The 24,984-nt window shown below is 51.8% G+C and overlaps 1 protein-coding gene across 4 annotated transcripts in view; it reads left to right on the top strand.

Moving 5' to 3' along the window:
• LOC125328409 (tubulin monoglutamylase TTLL4-like) overlaps positions 1-24,984 on the top strand; it is a 38,756-nt gene that overhangs the window by 9,282 nt on the left and 4,490 nt on the right. Inside the window, exons 1-15 of one of the 4 annotated variants that reach the window (XM_048309037.1) lie at positions 3,178-3,553; positions 10,422-11,699; positions 12,377-12,486; positions 12,915-12,978; positions 14,933-15,057; positions 15,451-15,561; positions 16,463-16,539; positions 17,183-17,377; positions 17,461-17,543; positions 18,636-18,764; positions 19,385-19,507; positions 21,006-21,104; positions 21,658-21,792; positions 22,528-22,665; positions 24,490-24,592. In XM_048309037.1, the coding sequence (XP_048164994.1) occupies positions 10,444-11,699; positions 12,377-12,486; positions 12,915-12,978; positions 14,933-15,057; positions 15,451-15,561; positions 16,463-16,539; positions 17,183-17,377; positions 17,461-17,543; positions 18,636-18,764; positions 19,385-19,507; positions 21,006-21,104; positions 21,658-21,792; positions 22,528-22,665; positions 24,490-24,592 (2,748 nt within the window). In that variant the 5' untranslated portion in view covers positions 3,178-3,553; positions 10,422-10,443. Of the gene's footprint in view, positions 1-86; positions 198-341; positions 417-825; positions 1,001-1,407; positions 1,556-1,755; positions 1,916-2,186; positions 2,928-3,027; positions 3,554-4,975; positions 7,669-10,421; positions 11,700-12,376; positions 12,487-12,914; positions 12,979-14,932; positions 15,058-15,450; positions 15,562-16,462; positions 16,540-17,182; positions 17,378-17,460; positions 17,544-18,635; positions 18,765-19,384; positions 19,508-21,005; positions 21,105-21,657; positions 21,793-22,527; positions 22,666-24,489; positions 24,593-24,984 lie in introns of those variants that run through there. The other 3 variants (XM_048309038.1, XM_048309034.1, XM_048309036.1) reach the window with 3 other exon arrangements.

Raw genomic sequence — 24,984 nt, 5'->3', positions numbered from 1 at the left:
TTCCTCACTCAGGGTGGGATGAAGGGTCAATAGTGACCAAGCAGATGGGAAAGTCCCAAAGGTGCTGAGCTCTCCTTGTCCTGCAGGGTGCTGCAGCATTCCTCCTGGCACAGCTCAGTCAGCATGGGGTGGCTTTGGAGCTTAAGGGAGAAAAGATCCTACCAGGAGTGACAAATGCACTGACAGCGCCTGCAGAGGTATGGGATGGGGACAGAGAAGCTGGGGAGCCATGCATACCCCTCTGTGGAGGTGTGCAGAGATGGGCCCAGAAGGGTGCAAGTGTGATGCTGCTGCCCTCAAACCCAGCACCCAGCTCCAGACTGTCTCCCACTCTCTTACAGCTGTGGCTCCCCCTGCCAATGGGTGCTGGTCTCTATGATGGGCTCTTTTTCCTCCTGCTGGAACTCCTTGAACAGGTACCAGTCTGGCCATCTCCTTTGCCTTGTCCCTGCCAAAAGGTGTGGTGGCAAAAAGGCCTGAATGCAGATTGGTAATGAGGCTGAGGGAAACCAGGGAACTGTGCAGCTTTGGCTGAGCTGTGCAACCCCATGAGAGTCAGCTTATCTCCCTGATGAGAGATGGGTGGGGAGGGAGGGGTGATGGGAGAGTGGTGGGCAGGGAGGGGTGATCCATGAGCACACTGGAGTGAAGGAGGGCAGAGATGCCCTGGGCTTGACACTATTGAAAGGTGCAGCAGGACCCGTGGGCCATGTCCGTCTAGCCCTGACCTTCACAGGACCATGGGGCTGGCAGAGCCATTTATCAGAACCCTGGGGAGCCACGGAGGACCATGAAGGCCTCTGACATCTGCCTCTCTGCCTCTAGGAGGATGTGGCCTTGGAGCAGGGCTTTGCTTCCTCAGAGCTGTGGAGCCTGGTCTGGCATTGTGTTGCTGTGGTGCTTCATGTGGGCACCAACAGGGCAGCGCTGGAGGGAGACCCGCCCCCAGGTGCTGGTCACCACATGGCAGAGCCAGACTGGAACCTCCTCTCCCCTCAAGGTAGGAGCTGCAGGACAGCAGGGCATCTGCCCTGGACCCTGCTTCACATCCTGCTCTCAGACTTGCCCATGTTTGTCCCTGTTCACATCTGTTCCCTGAGGCCAGAGGACTCAGGTGGTTTTTCTTGAAGATTGCAGTGTCTTCTGAGGAGAGAGGGCCGGGCTGGCCCATGCTGTGTCCAGTTGGCAGTAGCTCAGCTGAGCTGGCTGTGGAGGAATGAAAAAGGGTGTCTATGCTGCAGGGAATGTCCACTCTGGCAGGTGTGACCACCTGGGTGGAGGTTTTCTGGTTTTGGGCAGGGAATCACAGAATCCACCTTGGAGCAGCCTTGAGGTAGCACAGACAGAAGTGAAGGGACTTTACGGCCTTCTCTAGCTTTGCCCTTCTGCCTGCTGTTTCCCCTGCAGGAACCCTGTTCTTCCTCAGCCTGGCCCTCAGAGTCTTCACTCGTGAGTCCTACCAGTGCCTGCTTCAGCTCACCCAGTCCCATGGTGTCCTCATGGTGACACTGAAGAGACTGCTGTCCCCTGGCTTCTTGGCATGCCTGGCACAGATGTGAGTTGTGGCAAGGGCTGGAGTGGGCAGAGCTCAGCTGCTGAATGGGGCATGGACATGAGCACACCAAGGGCTCAGAAGTTCCTGACCTGGCTCTTGCAGAGCCTCTTAGTGTCCGGTGCAGGGAATGCCCTTTGCCCCTTGCCCTGAGGTTTTTCTGATCACCTCTGTATTAAGCCCTCTCTCTTTCACATATTCAGGCAAGCAGGAAAGGATGGGGACCCTGAGGTTGTCCCAGATGTGGTCATCCAGGTCTGCCAGCTCCTCTGTTTCCCTTTTGCCCTGGATGTGGATAAAGACACCTTAGCACTGATCATGGAGGCTGTGAGAGATACCCAGATCCCTGCCCAGCTGCTGCAGGTACTCTCTTGGCCCTGTGTTCCTCCTTCCCCCCATACTGTGGTCACACCTCCCTACGTTGCAGTCCCCAATGCATGGCACCACTTCACATCATGTTGGCAGTTCCTGCCCACACAGGGATGTCAGCTGGGTGCTATGTAGCCCTTGGAGAAGCCTGACTGGCTGCTAAGCTTGTGCTGACCTGCTGGCTGCATTCAACTGCTGCTTGGCTTGGCTCGGCTCACACGTGAGTGCAGTGCACTCAGCAGTGCTGTCTGTCCTTTTTCCTTAGGTCTGCGCTCGCCATCTGCCCTTCTCGTTCACCGAGCTCCCCATGGGCCTCTTGTGCCATCTTGTTGTGTCTGATACACAGGTCATAGACCAAGTAGTGAGGGAAGCTGCTGCCTCGGAGCACATTGTTGCCTTCTTGAAGTCTGTCTTGTTCTCAGACAATGTCACGCTCACAACTGACCTCCTGTCTCTCTTGGCCCACGTGGCCCGGACCTGTTCAGAGCACCTGCTCTTTCTCCAGAGGATCCTAAGGGACTCAGATGTGGCTGACCAGCCACTGACCTACCTGCTTAGCCACCAGCAACACCTGATACGGGCCAGAACCTGCAACTTGCTGGGCAACCTGCTCCGCCACAGCTTTCCCCCAGCGCTGCAGAGCCAGCCCGGTTGGCTGGAGAGGCTGCTGGAGTGCCTGTCGGACCCGGAGGGCTGCGTGCGCAGGGCAGCCACCTTTGCAGTGGGCAACGCCGCCTTCCACGCGTCTTGCCCGGCGGGGACCCTGCGCAGGGCCGTACCCACGCTGACCCGGCTGCTGAGCGACACGCAGGCCAAGACGTGCTGCAACGCGGCCCTGGCCCTGAGCAACCTGGGCCAGCGCGGGGCGGAGCTGCGGGATCTGCTAATCCAGAACAGGGCCCCCGACCTCCTGCTGCAGGTGACCTGCCAGGACCCGCGCAAAACCGTGAGGGAGGGAGCCCTCGAAGCACTGCGAGCCCTCAGCCAGTACCCCGGGATCCAGCAGGTACTGCACGGGGACCTCGGCTCCTTTGGGGGACCTAATGGAGTTGTGGGGACAAGGGTCAAAGTGGTGGGTGACTCCTGTCCCTCTCTTGGCTGTGCAGGTCCTGCTGGCCCTCAACGCCACCGAGAGACTGGCCGCGCTGGCCGGTGGCAGTCCCCGGTCGCATTCTGCCCGGCACTGCGAGGTGCTCCTCCGCCGCCTCGCAGCTCTGCGCGGCCGCGCGGGGCCCAGCCAGCTGTAGCCGCAGACCGGCGCTGGGCGGTGACGCCCGGGCACCCCGGGACGCCACCGACGCCTCCTTCGCCCTCCTCAGACTCTAGCCGGACCTTCCTTGGAACTCGCGTTGTCCGCTCGAGGGGGACTCTACCCGGCCTTCTTTACCCGGGGTGCCCCCCGTGGGAATCCGGCCCTGGAAAAAAATGCCCGTTCCTTTCGAAACCGCCTGTTTCCCGGCGGCTCCCAGTGCCGTGCCCGCGTCGCGGGGCTGAGCTCCGCCGCCAGGCTCCGCCGCGCCGCCAGGGGGCGGTGCACCCCGTGGCGCGGTGGCTGCCGGGAGCTGTAGTCACGTGGGCCCGCCGGCTCCCCATGGTAACGGCGGCGGCGGGTCCGGCGGGCCCGGGTGGGCGGTGAGTACGGCGGGGCCGCTCTGTGGAGCGGGGCTTTGCTCCCCGTGTGTCCCCCCGGGTGCCACCTTCAGAGTTCCCTCACTGGGGCGTAGGGCCCTTGGCCCCCTCGCTGCCTCCCCGGCCCCTCCGCCCCATAGCCGTGCCCGAGCCCCGAGGAGGCACCTCGCTCCATCCCGGGCCTTCTCGCGGGGCTCGCCATGGCCTTGCCCTGTGGCCCCGTGGGGCTGCGGGAGTGGGTCGGGAGCGCTCTGTAGCGAGACGTGCTGGGGTTGGTGGCCTGGGCGGCGCTCCGGGGCCAGGATAGAGCATCCTGGTAGCACCTCTGGCCTCAAAGACTTTCAGTGGGAGAAATGAGACACAGCATGTTCCCCGGGCGAGCGGCAGGGAGGAAGAGCTGGTTCCCCAGCCAGCCACGGCCCCAGAGAGCCTCTCCAAAGGTACTTGGAGTATCAGGATGGAGCTGGGATTGACCAGGCCCAGGTGGGGTGCTGGGACATCTTGGCTGTTCATCCTTTCATTGAGGTCTTGGCTTGGCTGCTCTTGTGTTGTAAAAACGAGCCGATGAGTCTGAAAGGTGGAAGGCAGAGCTGAGTTGAGACAAGCCTGGACTATTTCCTGAATGGCTCCAGGTTTGGGCAGGGAATGAGGAGTGAAGGCATGGGGAAGCCCTGTGGCACTGTACCAGCCTCCTGTCTCCCTTCACAGCTGGGCTGTGGATGTCTCATGGGAGTCAGTTCAGCCCCTCAGCTCCACATCAAAACCCTGCCTACATGACTCCCTGAGATGAGGCTTGTCTTTCTCATTGTGGTGTGCTCCTCACAGAATGGGCAGATGATGTCTTGTGACTCTTGGATAGTTTGGGGGAATTTACAGTGGATTGTTGGCCGTATTATAGTTTTATAGAATAGTATTTCCATGATTCTTACTGTTTGTACCCAGCAGATAGTAGCATTTGTCTGTTCTTTTGTTGCTCTCTTGCTGCAGTTGTTTCATGTTAGGCAAAGTTCATTGATCACAATTGCCCCCTTCCACACCTCAGTTGTCGGGTCCTCAGCACAGCAGGGATCCCATTTCGAAGAGGAGCTGAGGGGACAAATGTCACCATCCCCAGATAACAGTGCCTGCGTGGAGATGTCAGATCACTGACACAGGCTGGGGGCTTTGGCTGCTGTGTCAGCCTGGCTGGGTGCCACTCCTTGACATTTCCCAGGTTCCTGCCATACATCAAGTCTGGGAGTATTTGGCAGCTTCTCACCTTGAATCTCTGTTTCTTCTCCACTCCTGAGCTCTGAGAGATTGCTGTATGGAGTGAGGGTTTTGCAGTGCCTTCAGAAGAATTTTTCCCAGCCCTGTCAAGACATGGAAGAGTCCTCAGCACATACTGAAGGACAAACCTGGGAACCTTTTCTTCTCCTCAGCACATACTGAAGGACAAACCTGGGAACCTTTTCTTCCAATTGCAGATATATTTCAGTAAAATGTATTAAGAACAGAGGATGGACTAAGAGTTTATGTGTTTTGAACTAATTGGGTAATTCTTGTCTCCTTGCTATGTGTTGATGTCTTATAGTTGTTTCACTCACTCCAAATCCTCCACTTTTTAGTTTTTCTACTAAAGGCCAGCCTGCTAAGACCAGATGGAGCTGTGCTGACTGCCCTCAGTTCCTACACTGGTGGCCAAACTCTTCCCCGGTCTTGCCATGTAATTCTCCGGTACCTTTTCTCCCATCATGAAGCTCAATTGAAAATGCTGTCCCTTCAGTTTGGATCTCCAGGAATGGGCTGTAGACCTCCTTGATGAAAGGCTGTTAAACACCTCATGGTTTAGCTTGTTGCTTTTTACCCAGACTTGTTTCTCTCCTCTCGTTTATGCTGCAGTAGGACTGCTTCTGTAGCCCATGTGATGAAAAAGTATAAATCAGGTGTGGGAGGAAGGGCAGGCACTTGCCAGCTTCACTGCTGAGGAAACAGAGCTGCATGGTCTGCTGTCACTATGCAGCAAGTCTGCTTCAGGGCCTGGGGAATCTGCCAGGGAGAAAAGTTTATATCCTTTGATAGCAATAGGGACTCCATGCTCTTTGCCCTTTGCTGTGGCCCCTGCACTGTCTGGTCACAGCTCTCCTGGGGTGAGCACTGAGCCAGCCCTTTATTGTAGGTGTCCCTGGTGCACTCAAGCTACAGTCCTGGACTTTCTGCCTAACTATGCCAGAGTTCCTCACCTAGTCTGGCAACGGTGCTTCAATGCCCTTAGAGTGGTGGGGAAGTCCCTTGTGAAGTCAAACACATGACCCTTCAGTCCCCAGCCCACCCTGTGTGTGTGCATGGACGGAGGCATTTGCTGCAGCACAGGGTGAGGTGGTGGCTCGATTCCAGCTCTCCCATGGCTTGGTCCAGCATCCTGTTGTCCCTGAGGTCTGCCTCCACCTTGGGAAGGGGAGCACACAAGGAGCTACTCTCTTTCTCTTGCAGGGCAGTGCTCTGCTTACATAAAGGGTCTCTTTGGGCAGCCGTACACTTCTCATACTTTCTCTGTTCAGTGTGGAGTGGAGTTCAGCACACAACTATTGAATGGAAATGAGCAACCCTGGCACAAATGTAATCCTGGGATGAAGTGGAATTTGCTGATGCATCCTCACAGAGGTTGATTTCTCACTGGTATTTTTTTTTTTTTTTTTTTTTTTTTTTTGACCTAAGTGGCCAAGAAAAACTTGGTGTCTTGATTAGGACAGAAATTGATTATCATCCTCTGGATTTGCACACAGAATGTGGTTCTGCAAGGATGACACTGGAGGTGAGAGGGAACAGTGATGCTTAACTGTGGCAAAGTGGCACACCAGGCTGTTGCACCAACAGCATTTCTGTGGTAGCTAAGCTGTCTCTGAGCTGTCTTGTCCTCATGAACAACTTGTGGCCAGCAACACCCTCTGCTCTTCAGCTTGTACTTGCTGGTAGCCTCAGGCACTGCTTTGGCATGGTGTGTGACTGCGGTTGAGGCCACTTGTTTCTTGGAGCTGCTGTAGGGGAGGAAGGGGGGTGGAAACACAAGTTGAATATGCTGTTGAAACACAAGTTTGTACCTAGCTACCAGCTGTTGGAGCAGCTTTAGGCACTCAGTTGGTTTCAGATCAATGTTGTTAATCTTGTTCAAAGTTTTAAATTTTTTGAAGGGATACAAACGCTTATTTTGAAATGTATATTGTTTTAAAACCTGTGTTTTGCGTTGTTGTTAACTTGCTTGTTCAAGCTTTAATCAAAAGTCCCAGAGCTGCGACTGAGGAACTTGGTGTGAACTCAGGTCTCATTTAGAAAAAAATGTTACCCTTTTTAATTGTCAAAACAGAATATGCACCTTGCAATGGCATAGAAAACAGTAGCAATTGCAGTTGTCTAACCTCTCCTCCTTTGGGCTGCGTGTGACTCACAGCACATTATCAGGTCAGCTTGCGGTGCATGCATTTACAAGCTCTTGTTATTTTAAGTGTGTCACCAAGCTTCGTTTAAAATAACCTCCCCAGCCAAACTCCTTTAACAGTGGGATGATGTGCATACCTGGGCTCTTAAGGTCTTGTCCTTTCCTGTTTGGGAGAGGACTGTGAGGAGCTGCCACGCTGCCATTGGAGGAGCACATGCTGCAGCAGGGCTCGGGCTGGAAGAAAGGATTTTGACTGATGCTCCTGGGGTGCACAGAGACTGGGGCATGTGTTGGTCCTATGCACTTGTGACGTGACATTTGTACAGGCTGTGGCAGCGCTCCAGCTGATGTCCCAACATTTGTGAGCAACCTGTGTGGCAATAGAAGGTGCTGGCAGAATCATTGTAAGCAAGTGCAGCTGTACAGTCACTCCAACAGTGACAGCTTTGGCCTCTGTATTGTGTGTCAGTAAGTCCAAGCCAAGATCCATTAATTACTGGGTTGGGTTTGAATTCCAGCCTGGCCAGTTCACCCAGGGCTTTTCCTAGCTCACATTTCTACAATAAAATTTCAAGAGTGTAGTTTTATTTCCATTGTGAGATGCAGAACAGACTCCAGCTCCTTTGTCATAGGGTTGGATTGGCAGAACTAGGGATTGCATCAAGCTGTGACCTTTATCCATCCCAAAACTCCAACTGAATTACAGATAAAGGGAAGACTTCCCTGACTGGTAACCAGCAGGGATTTACTGTGGGGCAGGTGATGTTGTTCCTGCCCAGAGCCACAGAGATGTGGCAGCTGCTGTCCTATTGTGACCGCAGCCTGGCATGTGAAGGTGCCTCCCTCCATCTCCTGGATGCTCAGCAGCTGCTTTGTCAAGCTGTCCTTGCAGTAAGGATTGGAGACACTTTTCAGGTGGACATTAGAGTTGGCTGTGCTGGCATGCAGGAGGTGGGACAGAAGGGTGAATGGCAGGAAGGACAGGCAGTATGGGCTGGTGCTGCCAGTCTGGATGCATCCTGACCTGCCCCTTGTGGGGGCATCTTCCTTTCATCCTTCCTGCCCCTTCTGCCCCTATCTCTGAGCTCCTGTGTCTCCACAGGGAAACAGGGGTGATGACTAGCTGTTGGCCAGCCTAGTCCTTAACTGAAAGCTGTACTAAAGGCCCTACCACTTTCTTATGCAGCTGCTGCTTCCAGCACACCCCTCCCCTGTGCTGGCCCAGACGCTTCTGCAACTCCATGACAAAACTGCTCCAGAGAGAGGCAAGCTCAGCACATTCTTGTCTGCTACTGCGGGGCTGGTTTTCAGGCAGTGTTAGCTAAGGCCGTGCCATGGCCAGACCTCCACCCTGGCAGCCACAGTTGTCAGCAGTACCCCCGTGTCTGTGTCAGTCACATCTGTGCTACCGTTGTTACTTACTCCTGATTGGGGTCACACAGGGCTTCTGCTGGCATTTTCACGCCTGTGTATAAGCTGACTGTAAGATTCACAGCCCTTGTTACAGCTTCATTAGGCCACATCGCTTTTATTTTTACAGCAGGATGATCCACTGATAGCTGTAAAGCCGGGTGGAGATGAGGTACAGATGGCTTTCACTGCAGGCCAGTTTTGCAAGGTCATTCACTGCTGGGTGACAGTGCAGGCGATGGCCAAGCTGGCAGCACATGTGATGCCACAGTGACAGACTCTCTAGGCAGGAACACTTTCATTCTCCTTGAATTTTAATTTGCTCTTTAACACCTCCGTTCACTGGTGTGCTAGGGTCACTTTGTGGTCTGAGTGCGCTTGGGAGCTGGGTGCATCTGAGGGGCAGTGTGTGGAAGCCAAGCTTTGCTCCCTTGTTTACTGGTGGAAATTTGAGCTGAGCAGGTGGTGGCATCTGAGCCACAGTTCTTCACTCTGTGCTAATCACTGTGAATGTCACAACACAGCCAGGTTTGCTGCTGGGGGCAGACTGGGTAGCAGTGGAATAGTGTTGTACATCTCAGTTATGAGATTCTCTTCCCTGGAGATTGGAGCCCCTCTGGGCTGCAGCTCCCACTTGGATGCAGGTGTCCTGTCCTCATCAGGAATTCTCAGCTTGACTGTACAAGCACTAACAAGCAATGCAGCCCTATGGGCATGGAGTGGACTTGGCACCTTCCATATTTCCTTGCAGAGCTTGGCAGGGTAGCAGCTCTCCTTGAGAATGTGTAGCTCCTATGGGATCCTGCATGGGATGTTCCATCTCCTACATCCTCTGGCTAGGATGCTGCTGACCTGGTATGTGCTGTTCTGGGGCACATGAGACTGGAGCTGATTCACAGATTGAGAAGATCTGGCAGGTGTAGGTCTGTCTGACCCAGCCCTGTGATGGTGTGAGCTGCTGTCATGGTGCTACAGAGCAACCTCAGGGTCTCCAAGCTACACTTTAACTACTGCATCTGAGGCTTGTCTTTCAGGTGAGAAAGGAGTGCGTATGTGTATTGCAAGAAAAGCGAGAGTGTGATGGTTGATGCACTCCTTATCCTTCTTTTTATACCTTTTTTTTTTTTTTAAACATGCAAGAATGTGAGAGCTAGAAGGTGGAAGAACCAGCCAGCCTGCTTGGAATACAAATTCCTATCGCAGCTGTATCCAGGGGCCCTCTAGGCATGTGTTAAAGCAATAACTGGCTTGTGGTTTGTTTTCTCTTTTCCCTTCTCCTCAGGCAAGAGGATGTTGCAGGTATGGTGCAATAGTTCATTCTAGGAGGATTCAGGACACTTATATCTGCAGCTCTGTGGTCTGCCAGTTTGCTCCTTGCAGGAGGCTTTTCTGTAGGACTGCAGTGGGGAGAAATGTATGTGCACAGTAGTGCCAGTCTCTGCTGGAAACCGAGGTGTTGATGTTAGAACAGCGCTGCATTTGCTGCTTGCTGCCTTTTCAGTCCTGGGCTTTACAGGATGCCCTTAGCCCTCACTGAGCTTTTCTACAAAAAAATGCTCCTTTTAAAAGCAGGGGCTGAGGTTCTTGCCTAGTTGTGTAATGTTATGAGCTGAAGCTTTAAGGAGCAGGGACAAAAAATAAGCAGATGTTTTGGGGCTTGTGGTGAGTCGGGAGGCTGATGTCAGAGACACAGACCTGTAGGAGTGGGTCCCAGGCAGGCAGCCTCTTGTTGCAGACGGGGCTACTGTGCTGGGGCTGCTACCCCATGGCCCTGGCTGGTAGTCAGGCAGCCCCATGTGTTTACAGGGTACAAGCTTTCCTGCAGATGGCCCTCTCTACATTTTTCTTTGCATCCTCTGGTTTCATGTGAGATGCCAGCTGTTCTTTTACTTGGTCTTAGGAGGCTCTTGGTGAGCTCAGTAGATGGGAGATGTGTTTTTCATCCTGCAGGAAAAGCAGCTCACCCTGCTTTCCTCATGTGGCATTGGGCTGGGTGCTGTGCCCTGATAGGGCAACAGTGTCTTTCATGCTGTCCTCTTGTTTCAGACCAGCAGAGATGCTTCTGTAGATGACTGATGTGCTTGTGCCTCACGTGCTATGGCTCTACATGGCATCTGCAGGACCAGACCATGCTAATCTGGGCCCCAAACAGCAGAAGAGCATTGGTCTGGCGTCAGGCACCCTTCTGGCAGAAAGACCTCAACCGTGCTGGACCTGGCGGCTCGCTCAGCAGCAGGCAAAACCCGTCTGGAATTTAGAGAAGAGATATGTGAGTGCTTTCCAGGATCGCATGCTGCTGCCCTCGGGGATCCCTCTGCAGCAATCCTGCTTCTTGCGTTCACCATCGCTATGCCATGTGCAGCCCACTGAAGACACCCTCTGCAGCCCTCCAGACACTGGCTCTGTCACGGGAAGGGTGATGTCTTCCATGCTGATGGAGCCCTGCCTGCTGGCAGAGGAGCGTCCTGGGGCTGGGGTCAAAGGCTCTGCCCTCAGCTCAGGTCAGCAGGCTGCCAGCTTCTGTAGACCAGTGCTCAGTAACAGCTCCTTCCTACGGCCAAGCAGTGCTAAAGTGCCTTTTCTGCAGTCACTGAAGATTAAAAAGGTGGAAAACACCCGGAGTTTTCCTGCTGCTTCACAGTCCCACTCTGGGGACACTGGAGACACTAAAGACAACTTCCCTAGCAGCCTGATCAACAGAGCAGTGATGAACGGCAACCTTGTGTCAGAACAAAACACAATCCCCTCCCTTACCCCTGTTCCAAGCAGTGTGATCCTCAGGAAGGACCAGTGCTCGTGGGAGGACGCTAAGGGGAGACTTCACAGCTCAAAAGAGAAAGAACCGGAGAAGAGCCTCTTGAAGCCTGTGCAGCAGCTACCTAGTCAGGCTGCCACAGGCAAAGGCTTTGGGTGCCAAGTCGAAAGTTCTGGCCTTATGAATGTGGGCAGCCTGTCCAACTGGAACAGCAGGAGGAGGCAGCATGTCGGAGCGCAGATCACCCGGAAAGAAAGCATCACTCCCCTGAACTTGGAGCTGGGGAGCCATCGCCTTAACAGTAACTCGAGCCTTACAGGCACCTGTGGGGCCATTGCCCACACTAAGCAGATCAGCCCCCATTCCTTGGCCTCGGGTGCTGGCGCTCCCGACTGCAGCACTGGCTGCCGTCCCGTGGGCATGCTGAGCCCTCAGTGTGCTGGGGACCGGGTGGTGAAAACAGAGCCTTTGTACTTGTCTGCCATCTCTGAAGTGGCAGCACAGGTGTCCACCATCCAACTGGAGAAAGAGGAGAAGCAGGCCCAGGCTGTGGTCCCAGGAAAGCTTAAGTAAGTAGAGGCAGGAGGAGGAGGGAGGTTATGGCAGGATGTGCTGGGCTGGTGGTTGTGTTTGCATGTGTTGGGAGAGGAAGCACTGTGGGCAATACGGGGTGGCCATAAGGATAACCATGGGCTGTGTCCATGAGCAAAACCCAGCTGCTGCATCTTGGTGGGTTGGTTGCCTTCCTGCAATCCCCAGCTTGACGCAGGCACTCAGGATGGCTCTAAGGCATTCCACCTTTGCCTTCAACCACAGCATGGAATTGCTGTGTGGGATTTCTAGTTTGTTCTCCTCAGTCAGGGGGCCCTGCCTGCAGTGGTAAGCTTTGCACATGTGTTGAATGAAGCCTGCTGTTGAGCCAGGCCTTCCTAGTCAGAGACATGGGTTCATAAAAGACCACAGCTAATAGAGAATAGGGAGGGTGTGAGGATGTGGAACTCCTGCTCTCCTGCTGGGAGAAGGGTGCCCTTGTTCCTCTTCTTTCTAGCTGCTCTGGAACATGTTCCTTGTCAGCATGGTCTGGGGCCTCTCCATCTTGCTAGCTTGGGGTGAGTGCTCTCAGCACTGGAGAGGACAGTGCCCTCATTCCCTTGCCTACATTATCTCATGCTGCCTCATGGGCTACTGGGTTTTTGGCCCCAGAAACCATGTGGCAATCCTTTTGATGTGATGTCCTTTGTCCCAGTGCTACTGCTGAGAAGTCACTGCTGGAGCCGAGCCATCCCCATGATGAAGCAGAGGAAGAACTTCCTGATGGCCTGGATGAGAGCTGCAGTCAAGAGGAGTATGAGGACAGTGAGTGCTGGTTCCCCAGGGAAGGCTGTGCTCCATGCCTCAATGTGGGGAGTGCAGGAGCTGTCTGGGAGCTGGGGGTGAGCACAGCTGCCCTCCTGTCTTACATTCATGCTGTCATTTCAGAATGTGCTGAACCCAAAAGTGCTGTAACAGCAAGGAGGAACTGAATCGGTTCCTTTGGGGAGCAAGCTAGGGCTCACCACTGTCCTTCTCCAGAACTTACCCATCTCCTCTCAGTGCAGGGCTGTCAGCTCTGCTCCCTTCCCTGTTTTTTATGACACCAGTTGGTGGGCAAAAGCCAGGATCCAAGGATTTGGGGCATTTGGAACGTTCTTTCCCCTGGAGCATTTGTTTTCTCTCTTCCCTCCCTAACTCTGTGTGCATTCACTCCTCATGGAGACAAAACTTGAATTTGTTCACTCCTGCAGGTGACTCGGATGCTTCCTCTGATGCTGATGAGTCATCCAGTGGGTCTGTGACTCCTGTATCCAGGTTAGTAGCTGTAAACAGTGCATTGAGCTTGGCATATTTGTGCAGACTTGTCCCAGGACCTGAGGGAATGGCCTGAAGTTGTGTCAAGGGAGGTTTAGACTGGCTGTTAGAAAAAGATTCTTCACCCAAAGGGTGGCTGGGCACTGGAACAGGCTTCTTTGGAAGTGGTCACAGCACCAAGCCTGACAGTTCAGAAAACATTTGGACAATGCTCTCAGGCACATGGTGTGATTCTTGGGCATGACCCTGTGCAGGGCAGGGAGTTGGACTCGATGATGCTTGTGGGTCCCTTCCAAATCAGCATATTCTGTGATTCCGTCATCTTTGCCCTCCATGGTGACAGAGGAGACGGTAGCATGTGGGGTAAAGGACTGAAGGTAGGAACAGATGTCCCAGCCAAAGTGAGTTTTCTTACTACCCTGCAGACTAGAACTACCTCTCTTGCTACAGGCAGCAGCCTGTAAAGTGCTAAGGGTGCATCTACTTCAGCAAAACAGGGGTCTTAATTTCACTGGCACTGCCAGTTGCTCAGTTAGGTTTACTGGATTAAATTGTACTCTTGCAAAGTCATTGCCTGGCAGATGAAGCAGAGTGGAGGTGTCCTGGGCCAGAGATTGCAAAAGCTCCTTGGAGTTTTGTGTCTCAGCACAGCATCCTAGAAACAAGTACTGAAGCCTGGGTTTTTCTGTAGCTTTTGGGAGAATCTTTTGGGAGGATTGGTCAGCCTGCGGTCATCTGAGCCCTTCCTTCCTGACTCTTGGCTGGCCTTCGTTGGACCTCTTTTTGCCCATCTAGCAGTGGGAGCTGGTCTTGCACCAGGGCTGCCTCAGGCTTTGTTGTCTGTCTGACAACTTGCTGCTTCTCATCATGTCATCGCTAATCTGGGAGGCAAGCAAGGCTTTCTGTGAGCAAATGTTGAGCCTTAGGGTGCTACAGGGCTCTGGGTGTGCACATGTGGTTGTGAAAGTCCTGCTGAGATGATGCAAACTGGCCCAGCAGCTGTTTCTGGCAGGATGTGTCTGGTTGGCCTCTGGGGGAAGCAGTGCTTGGGCCAAATGCCTCTTGCAGCAAGGACAGAGGGATGTTGACCACTTCTTTGTGCAGGCTGTGTGTGGGCCTGGGCTTGAAACCTTTGCAGCTGTCTCCTGCCTTCAGTTTGTTGTGGAAAAAACCAGTTTTGTGCCAGAGAATGTTAACAAATATAATCCTTTGCCAATTAACAAAGTTTTACTTATTGATTTCAGTACTGGAAAGGGAAAAAAACAACCAAGGACTTCAAGAAAACACCTCTTCTTCCCCTATCATGGTCTGCAACCCTTTTGCCACAGGCTACACTCAGTCCCTTCAGTGAGGCAAGGGGTGGCCTGTGAGATTGGGGATAATGTGTTGTAGTTCCTTTTTTTTCGCTGCTCTTTGTTCCTTAGTGGATTGCTCTGGTGTGGCTCCTTCCACTGGCTGCAGTGGCATATATTTCAGTATACGTTCATTGCAAACTCTACTTTTCACATTATCACAACTTTAATAGAAACATTACAAATTCTACCCCTCCTTCCAGGTATTGGGGCTTGCTGTGGTAAGGTGTACGTACAATTGGTAAAACTCCATCCCTCTTCCCTGCAACACAGCAAAATCATGAGGATTGCAATTAAATCATATGTATTATGATCTCCACCCCCTGTTCCCTTGGACAAGGTTACAGGGTTTGTCACATAAAAAACTCCACTCCTTGCCCCAGAAAATCACAAACCCCAGAGTGGTTACTTGGCATGTGCATTCATTGCAGGCTCACCCCCTCATTGCTGCAGACCGAGTTACTGACCTTAGTGCCCATTGCTTGCACCACATTGCAACAATGGTGCAAATTCCTGATACCCAGATTAAGGCTCCTTCCAGCTTCCCCCTTCCTTTGTTACTTTTCACTTTTAGCCTGCTGCTACTGCTTCATCTTTCCTAGGAATTGCATCGAGTGCCTGGCTGAGCCTGCTGAGGCTCAAGACAAAATGCTCAAACCAGCTCTTGTCTGCAGTTTATTCCCTAATGTGCCTCCAACTATCTACTTCAGTACTCGGGATGAGACAGGTGAGCCAGGGTCTGTTGTCGCATAGGGTGAGAGTGGCAAGCCCGTTATTAGGGAGTAAGTGGTGCCAGCACACAGCCTGGAGCAGGCTGGCAGTGGCTGCCCTTAACCCTTCCCATGAGGAGACCCAGCACTACTGTGAGATCCAAATGACTGGAGTAAACTGTGCTGCTTCCATTGTCTGGAGCATGACTCAGGCTGCCACTAAATGTTCCAGTGTCCTGGATCTTCCCCATCTGTGCAGTCTTCTGCTCCATGATGGTTCTGGAATGGGGGCTACACACCCTTGTCTACAGGCCTGGTCCGTGTGTGGCAAACTATAAGAATTTTGCAGCTGTAGGAAATCCAAGTATTGTGTTTGTTTTCCTTCAGTCTTTAACTTTTTGCCTTCCTAGTGGAAAAGCTACCTTGGGAGCAGAGGAAGCTGCTGCGATGGAAAATGTGCAGAGTCACGCCTAACATAGTGAAGCAAACCATTGGCAGGTCCCACTTCAGAGTTAGCAAAAGTAAGTTGGGGGAGGCAACATTGCATCCTTCCTTGTCTCCAGCCCATGGGCACAAGAAGGCAGAGTGCTTGTGAAGAACAAAGCAGAAGCAATACAGGCTGGGCACTGCAGGATGTTGGGTTCACATTTTTGCCTGTCTGACCTGTAGTATTCAAGGTCAGGGCCTGATCTGCCTCTTGGCTTGTCCCTGGCATAGACCACAAGAACTTGCTCCTGGGCTGTCAGGAGCTGATGCAGATGTGAAGCAGTTTTGTTCTGGCTTGCCACTCTGAGGAGGCTGGTCCTTATCTACTGCCAGGCCCAGCACTGCTGCTCCTTGTCCCCATGTCCTAAGGAGGAAGTCATCTTCTCCGACCATAGCCAGAGTTCTCAGGGCTGGGACTCTTGTCACTGAAGATATGTGTGGGAGAAGTGCTGAGCATTTGCAGCTGTGATCCATACTCTGGAATGTTACCTCCTGGAAGTATTTATGGGACTCCTGCATGTATCAGTAGACCTCTGCACAGACTATTTTAGGGGTATAATGAGACATGGAGGGCAGAGGAAGTCCTAAGAAGTTTTGACATCCTACATGTCCCTCTGCAGTGCAGCATTCATTAGCCAACTGCTTCATTTGCCAGCTATAAAGCAGAGAAGTCATGATGCTGGGGAATTAAAGGCATTCCTTTGACCTTGTGCCTCTTCAGGTCCTTGCAATGGTATATTTGCAAGGATATCACCCACTTGGTTTACTGGATGCCACTCACAGCCCTTGCTTCGGCAGCTTTGCAGTAGCGAGTATGAGTGCTGTACAGCATCCTTGGCACACTTCTGCTAGCCCAAGGAGATGGGGTGCTGTGGGTTGAGAGGGCATTATGGGTGGCAGGGTACTCGGTCACTGACTTTTCTGTTTTTCCTGCAGAAAGCAATGACTGGCTGGGTTGCTGGGGCCACCACATGAAATCCCCCGGCTTCAAAGCCATCAAGGAACACCAAAAGGTAGGGGATGTTTTGAGCTGACCTCCTTCATGTGCATGGAGAGTGTGTTGGAAGCAATTTGGGTGCCCCTCTCCTCAGGGCCAGGTGTTAGCTGTGCAGGCTGTCCCTGCAGTATCCGTTCCAGAACTGGGAGAGGAGTCCAAGAGACAGGCATAGCTGGATGAGTATCTCTGCTGTGAGGATGGTTCTTGTACAGACTGAGGCTGTGGCCAAATTGTGGGGGTTTTTGTGAGCTTCCTCTAAATTCAGTTGTTGCTGCTTAACGCAGCCCTTCTTCTGGCAGAACTGAGGGGTAGGGACAGTGCCCTTCCTGCCAGTGCAGCGAAGGGCATGTACCTTACTCAGATCACAGAACAGTCAGGTGTGGCTCATGGCTTGAGGAACCTGCAAGGGACCAAAGGCTTGATATCTGTAACAAGTACATGCCTGTTCTGGAGAGCTGTGATGCTCTAAACTATGTGGTTTGTCCCTGCAAACTTCAGGAGTAGGTGGAATCAGTTTGAGTGCAATCTTGAGAGGGGAACAAAGAGTGTCACTCTGCACTGTATTAAAAAAGGATGTATCCTCTGCCCAGGGAGCAGGAAGGGGTGGACAAGGAGTTGGGGAAGCAGAGAGATCTCATAGCATCTGTGTTCCTTTCTAGCTAAACCACTTCCCTGGTTCATTTCAAATTGGAAGGAAGGACCGTCTGTGGCGCAACCTGTTGAAGATGCAGGCTCGCTGTGGGAAAAAGGAGTTTAATTTCTTCCCTCAATCCTTCATCCTGCCCCAGGACATCAAATTACTCAGGAAAGCATGGGAGGAGGGAGCTAGCCGACAGAAATGGATTGTGAAACCAGTAAGTGTAAAGCAGAGCTCAATCCTCTGTCTTCTTGTAGGTGTGGGGAGATAATCTGATCCTTTCTTGTTTGTGTTTTGCAGCCAGCATCAGCAAGAGGCATTGGTATTCAGGTCATCCACAAATGGAGCCAGCTACCCAAAAGGAGACCACTGCTAGTACAGAGGTGAGTGAATATAAAACCAAGGTTGACACACAGCCTGAGACCTCTTAGTGTCTTGTATCTCTGGCCAGTTCTGGGCCCCTGCTGCTCTGTGGCAAAGCAGAAGTACCTGATTTGCATCTGGAGACTTCTCTGTAGACTGTCTGGGTGTCCTGCTGCTGAAAGTTTGGCTCTGTCAGCTGCAGCTGGGCTTACTGGATTGCTGCTGTCTCTGCATATATATATTTGAGGTCTCAGACACAATTGGTTTCATGAGCTTTTTGGAGCTTCTGTCTGGCAGGTGAACAGCTTCAGCTCTGCTGTGATCCAGCTCCCACTGCTCCGTACTCTGGGATTTGGCATGTTTGGAGACAAACCTTATCCAGTTCACACAAGCAGGGTGGGAAGACAAGCCCCAGGGAAGAGGTGGCGGTTGTCAAAGATTTGTTCTTATGCAAGTTAGAATGGTTCAGTAAGAGCCTCAGTGCATGTAGATGATAGCCAAAGGATTTTCTTGAAATAACAAGAGTTCTCAATCTCCTTCCCCTTCTGCAGAAAAGTGGAATAGTTCATCTTGGTTTGAGGTTGCTTTCTGGGAAGATTCTTGTGAGGGCAGGAAAACTGCAGTGTTTGGCAGACAGGGAACTGCTGTGTTTGCTTGTTTGTTCTCCCCGTCCACTTTCCGTGCAAAGAGATAAACTTCCCTATGGAAAATCATGAACTTCTGGGATGAATAATCAAATGGTTTGAATTAAAATATCCAACTGTTTCTGCTCACTGTACAAAACCATCTGTGATGTACTGTATGTTTTAGATGTTCTTGAATGTTGAGATCAGTGTTGTGGGTGTGGAAAAGCTACTGTGCCTTAGAACTGAAAAACATCTCTTCAAAATGGAACCGAGCAGAAGGAAACATTGTTTATGTGCTGCAGGAACTCCTCGTGAATGGGAGAGCTGCTCCTTCCCTCATTTTATCTGTGATGTGATTAACTTGGAAATACTGTCCAAAAAGGCTTCTGCATCAATCCCTCGTTTTGCCAGGCCTTCTGAGTTGGGGGTTAGAGATGTTCCTGCATATGGAAATCATAACCCTTATGTGCTTACTTCCCTCTGCAGATACCTGCACAAACCCTACCTCATTGGCGGGAAGAAGTTTGACCTGAGGCTCTATGTTTACGTCACTTGCTATGATCCCCTTAGGGTCTACCTGTTCAAGGATGGATTGGTTCGATTTGCCAGCTGCAAGTAGGTTGTGCGGGAGAGCGGTGCTGGGGGCTGCCTTGGCCCTGAGGCATCTGTGGCTGTGATACCTGCTTTGGCCAGGGCAGGAGGGAGTCATCCCCTATAAGGGTGATGCTTAAAGCTGTATCTTGCTTGCTTAAGAAGCAGCATGGAAACACACGGGGTCGCTGCAGGTGACTTTTGAAAGGGAATGTGAGATGATGCTGCCTACCTCCAACCTTCCCAATGAAAGATCAGCTCAGTGTGAAGCAGTTCTTGAAATACATTGTGCTTCATTCTGCTTAAAAGCTGGCACACCAGAAACTGAGATGTTTCTTCCAGTTTTTATTGTATTGCCTCAGGCTGCTGCAGTTCCATCAGGGCTTCCGCTCATTGATGCTCTGGCTTTTATTTCTTGAGGACATGCTGTGAGGGTGGGATTGCATTCCGCTGTCCCAAGGCAGCCTGTTCTGTCCCATGATTTGTTCCATTAGCTCTGAGCCTGTGGGGACAGAGAGCTCCAGGCAGCAGGGCTGGTGAGTGGCTGAGAGTGGTCTGAGATGAGAACAGAGTCTGCCTGCCTCATGGCCCTGGGGACAGCCACTTCAGTCTTGGACTGCTTGTGCTCCTCTTGCCTCCACCAGGTACTCTTCCTCAATGGACAGCCTCAGCAACAAGTTCATGCACTTGACCAACTACAGTGTGAATAAGAAAAACACAGAGTACAAGTCCAACTCGGATGAGACTGCTTGTCAGGGACACAAATGGTAGGTGCTGCTTTTAGGGTACAAGGTAGCTCTTTCTATTTAGTGTTAAGTCAGACTTTCTTCCGTATTCTTACTCAAAACTTGAACTTGCTTTCTGTAACATCAGCTCCCATTTGGGAAACTGAAAGAGCAGAGTGATTTTAGCATGAGTTAGTGTCAATGGAATCCAGATGGTCTCCTTGGCTTGTGACTCATCCTGTCCACTGCTGCTTGAGCTGTAGTTGCTGTTCATCCTGCCTATGTCTGTGCTGTTCCCTGCTTCCAACGCTGCACTCATCTCTGCTCATTCATCCCCTTCCCCTATGGTGGGTGTGATGGGATGTGATTAAAGCAGAATCTGATTGGTTTTTGTTAGAAATTGAATGGGTGATGCTTAAATTGGCTAGATGGGAGTTTCTGCCCATCTCACTCTTGACTTCTCTGTGGAGGCAGAGAAGGGGACAGCCCTGGTTCAGAACTGTTAATTTATGTGCTACTTGGTGGGAATAGGAGCAGTGGTGCCATTTCTAGGCCCTTGGGAGGAGGGCTGCAATCTTGCAGGAGTTCCCATTCCTTGCTGTCCCATGGGTGAATGGATGCAAGCCCCAGGAACTTGTCTCTGATTCCGTGGTGGTGTTTGAACCCTTTTAAAAATAGTGCAGGATAGAGTTCTCAGTTCTCAGCCTGGGCAGGGCTGCTTGCACTTCAAGGGGAATTGAAGAAGGTGTTTTGCTGTGGTCAGTTTGCTTAGACCTGGACTTGCTACACAGTGGTCTCTTCCTCCACAGGGACTTTTAGCAGGGTCTGCTGCTTCTCAGCAGTCGTAATTGCGTGGGGGTGGGATTGTGTGGGTTTTCCATACTTGCATGCAGTCAAAGCTGGCTGCTCCTGTGTTAAAGAAGTGTGGCTGTAATCCACTCCATCTTGTGTGCAGGAAGCGTGACCTTTGGATTCCTGGCCATTAGCCACATGGTCTCACTTGAGAAATATCTGAGCATCCTTGGCTCAGTGTCAGGGTAGCTTGCAGCACTCAGTGTGGTGTGGGAAACTCCTGTAAAAGCATAGATGCTCCCCCATACCATCTTGTTACCCTCATTTTTCAGAAATGTTTTTCATTCCTGAAGCCCCAGTGAAGTGGCTTTAGCTAAAACATTTTTGGGGTCTTGTTGGATTCCTGCTGAGCTGCTTTGCAGTGCTGCGGGGGAAGGCCTGCAGGAAGGGGAGGTTTGCTGAGGACATGGAGGGGGAGGGAAGAGAAGATCTGGGCCTGACTTACCTAGCTCATGTGCTAATTTGGGACTGTTCTGAGAGAAGTCTATGACAGATTCATGTTCCTAGTAGCTTGGGCCTTCAAGACCAGGGGCCAGGCTGGGGAGAGCAGCAACCGGGAACTGAGAGGCTTGAGAATGTCAGGAGGATTGCCATGCTGGGGAACAGTGCTGTCAGGGTTCCCCTCTGTTGCTTTTGCCACCACCAGCAAGGGGCTACAGAGCTACCTCCTTTGCTTTCTTTCTCCCAGGGCACTCAAAGCTCTCTGGAGTTACCTGACCCAGAAGGGAGTTAACAGTGAGGCCATCTGGGAGAAGATTAAGGACATCGTTATTAAAACCATCATTGCGTGAGTCTTGGCACCCCTTGCTCTGTGTCTCTGTGAGGTGCACCCTGTCCCCTTTGACTGTCCTGTCCCTTCTCAGCCTGGTCCTTTGGTCTTAATTGAAATGGTATCACTGCTGTTGGCTTCAGTATTCCTCTGTGGATCCTCCTTTCATCCTGTTACTTATGCTTCTGCTGCAGTAGCTGCAGTGGGTAAACAGACCTTACATTTCCCTGACCTGCCTGAAGGCCAAGAAGGTGCGGTGTACCCAGAATTGCCCAGCTTGCTGCCCTCTCCCCTGCTTTGCCTGGGAGCCTGAGAGAATGGTCCCTGGTGCAGGATGAATCCTGTACTTAGAGGTGGATGGTACCTGACAGAGCAGGGATGCTCAGGATGCAGTGCTGGATCCATATGTGATGAAGCCGCAGCAACTCACAGACCCGTGTTGGTCCCTCAACCCACCCGCTCCCGCAGCACGTGGCTGCATTATGCTTCCAGAACTGTCAGCATGTGCTGTGATCAGCCAGAGCTCTGCTGTCTGACTGTTGGAAACAAGCATTCTTTTCTTGGCTTGCAGTTCTGAGCCCTATGTGAACAGCCTGGTGAAGATGTACGTGCGCCGACCGTATTGTTGCCATGAGCTGTTTGGGTTTGATATCATGCTGGATGAAAACCTCAAGCCCTGGATCTTAGAAGTCAACATTTCCCCAAGGTAAAGCATATTCTGAGCCACAGCAGAGTGGATAATGGCCTTTCTTTTACTAAAAAGTGAGTTTGGCTTGTGATGTCCCCTGCAGCCTGTGCTGAAAGACCATGGGCTTTGAAGCTTCTCTCTCCAGATTGCAGGAATCAAAGCACTCCCTGTCTGTGAAAGCAACATTGATCTGCAGTTCAGAAAGCTTTGCTGGGCATGCTCCAGCTAGAGCCAGGGAAGAGTATGTTAAAAAAGGAAGGCCAAGGAGGGATGTGTCTTGTACAGAACGGGTGATGGCAGAGATTTCTTTGCGTGGGCAGAAGCAATCAGCAGTTCCACTGCCTCGTGCACCATTCTTTGCTTCCTGACGGCACCCGGCCGTGTGGTGCCGGCTGTGCAGGCAGGGCTGGGAGCTGCAGTGTAACTGAGCATGGCCCCTCCTGTCTGCGAGAGTGGGTGGGCATGAGCTGTACACAGAGCCATGGTCCAACACAGGGCTCTGGGGATGGACTTATCTATTTCTAGCAAACCTGGGAAGAGATGGAAAAATTAACTATTTCTGATTGGAAGCCCCCCCTTCAAAGAACTGTTGTCAGGATTTTTCTCTCAGTGTCTTACGGCTGGTTTGATGAGACAAGGGACAGGCTGGTGTTTGTATCTCAGTCAGTAATAACCCAGAGATTGCACTCGGGGCCATGGGGCTCAACACCTCTATTCTAGCACTCAGGCTGCTGTGATGTTTCTTCTCTGCAGCCTCCACTCCAACTCCCCACTGGATGTGAGCATCAAGGGCCAGATGATTCGGGACCTCCTCAACCTCGCTGGCTTTGTTTTGCCCAGCATGGACAGTGTGGCCTCACGGACACAGATAAGAAGTGGCTCTACCTGCAGGTCAGCCCCCTTCTCTCTCAGAGAAGCAGGCTTTTTTCTTGCGGGATTTCATCTTGGGGGCTGCTTGGAGCCCAGCAAATGCTGGCTTCTAGCTGTTGAGAGCCTGTGCTTGCTGGTGCTTCAGCTATGGGTCCAAAAAACTTGCCTCATTGCCTGAGTATCTGGTTCCTCTGGTCTCTTCAAGGCAGAAGGATTTATGCCCTCTCTGCGGGTCCATAGTTGGAAGTGAGGCCAATGTAATTGGTGCTTGCTCTGCAGTTAATCAAGTCGTTCTCTCTCGTCCTTCCCCTGCCAGAGCTAATACGATGCTAGGTCTCACTGCTTCTCTGTTTGCTTGGAGAACTGGCTGGCTCTGTTGGGGTTGGATCCACTTACCCTCTGACTTAACAGAACTGACATGCTGCTGCCTGGAGCAAGAGGAGCACCTGTTATTTTGCAAATGCTGGAGTTATCAGTTCTTTAGGCAGGACTGCAGGTGGCACATGCTGCCAGCCTATAGGTGGAGGTGTGCACAGTATTACTTTGCAGCTAACATGACTGTTTTGTGCAGAATGCTAATTCCTGGGTATGTGTCCAGCCAGGCCCCTAATCCTTCTGTGTTTCACTACAGCTAGGGCTTATCCTGGTTTCAAACCTAAAGGCTGAAAGGAAACCAGTCTGTTCCCTGCAGCAGAGTGGCTGCTGGCTGTATGTCACTGAAGGATCAGCTTGCTGGGTTAAGCACCAGCATGCAGTGATGTGTGGGCATGCCAAAACATGGGACTCTTGCCCTCTGAGTGCCCTGTGCCTTTAGTGGAGAAGCTTGGAACATGGGCCTGTTCCAGATGGGGAGCTCTCACCAGCTCGTCTGCGGTGCTTTGATCACACGCTGGTTTGCCACTTCCAGTGGAAGTGCTGAAGGGCAGGTGTCCTCAGAGGGACCTGCAGGGGATTAAGCGGATCCTTAACATGGTTCAGATGATGCATTACCAGATTTCTTGCATCCGAGGGCAAGCTTGTTTAACTGTATCTCCTGCCCTGGGAAGCATATGAAGGGGTTTTCCACATGTGGGCAGAATTCCAGATCTGTATGTTACCCAAGCACCATGCAGCACACTCAAGGTTTTGCTCTTTCTGTTTGGATCTGCACACAACTAATAAATTTTGCAGCAGCAGAACAAAAAAGCTGTTGATAGATGGGTTAAAAGGTTTTCGACAAGTATCTCCCGGATTCTGGCATCCGCAAATGGTTCAGTTGGTGCTTAGAATAGATGGTTGCTGGTCAGATAGTACAGAAGGCCAGGACTTCCCATGGCATGTGTCTGAATTTGTGTCCTGAGAGTATTTGGATATTGCCAGAGGAAGTTTTTGATCTAAGAGTTCTCTTCTTCCTTGTACAGTACCAGTACTGAGTACTTGTACCCCCATGCCTGTGCTTGCAGTTAGGAAGCTGTGTTCCAAGTGGGATGTACACACGAGATCCCACCAGGCTTCATGTGCTGTGAATGAGGTCACAGTGTATCTTTGACCCTCTTGCATCCTATGTGAGTGTGAGGTGATGGCTCATCTTTTGAGTGAAGGAACACTGAAATGCCTTAGTGAGGAGCTGGCAGAGCCCTCCCAGTTTCCCAGCCCACATCCTTCCTGGGTTCTGTGCTGATGCACAAGGCCGTGGATGCATCACTGATCTCAGAACTAGTGAAATCCTTGGAGAAAGTGTTCTCTCCTCCATGGCATTTTCATGAGGGTGTCATTACTCTCTCAGAAGTTGCTGGGAGCAGCTCTGCCATGACAGGACTTTGTCTTCTCCACTTAAATGCTCTATTGCCTCTCTTGTGTCCTCAGTCTGGGCAATGCTTTGAAGGAGAAGCCCAAGCCAGTATCTGAGCATTTCAGAGCAGAGAAGATGAAGAAGGCCTATTACTTGATGCAGAAGATACCTGACCAGGTACAAAACAACTTCCCCTGTTACTTGCACCATCATGCCAAGCCCATGTCCCAGCCAGTCCCACAAGTCTGTCCCTTGTCCGTTTTCAGATTGTGCTCTTCTCTGGGGTCAGCCAGATGATGGGGCTCACTTGGGCTCCAGTGGGTTACAAGACAGTTGGTCAGAAATAAATTGAGCTTGCTTAAGCCACTGTCTCACTGACTCATCTGTACATTAAAATAGGTGTGTGCTAAAGGGGCACATTACCCACCAGTCCCCGGAGTCTGAGCACTGCCTGTTCCTCCTTATGTATCTATGCAGCTCTTAACAGCCTTTGCCAGCTGACCCCATGCAGGTTACTAGAGCCACTGGCCTTGTGTGCCTGCTGGCAGTGTGTTTAAGAGAGGCTGGGC

The sequence above is a fragment of the Corvus hawaiiensis genome, chromosome 7 (assembly GCF_020740725.1).
Source record: "Corvus hawaiiensis isolate bCorHaw1 chromosome 7, bCorHaw1.pri.cur, whole genome shotgun sequence".
Classification (NCBI taxonomy): Eukaryota; Metazoa; Chordata; class Aves; order Passeriformes; family Corvidae; genus Corvus; species Corvus hawaiiensis.
Note: the sequence above shows the minus strand (reverse complement) of the source record. Positions and strands in the feature narration are given on the sequence as shown.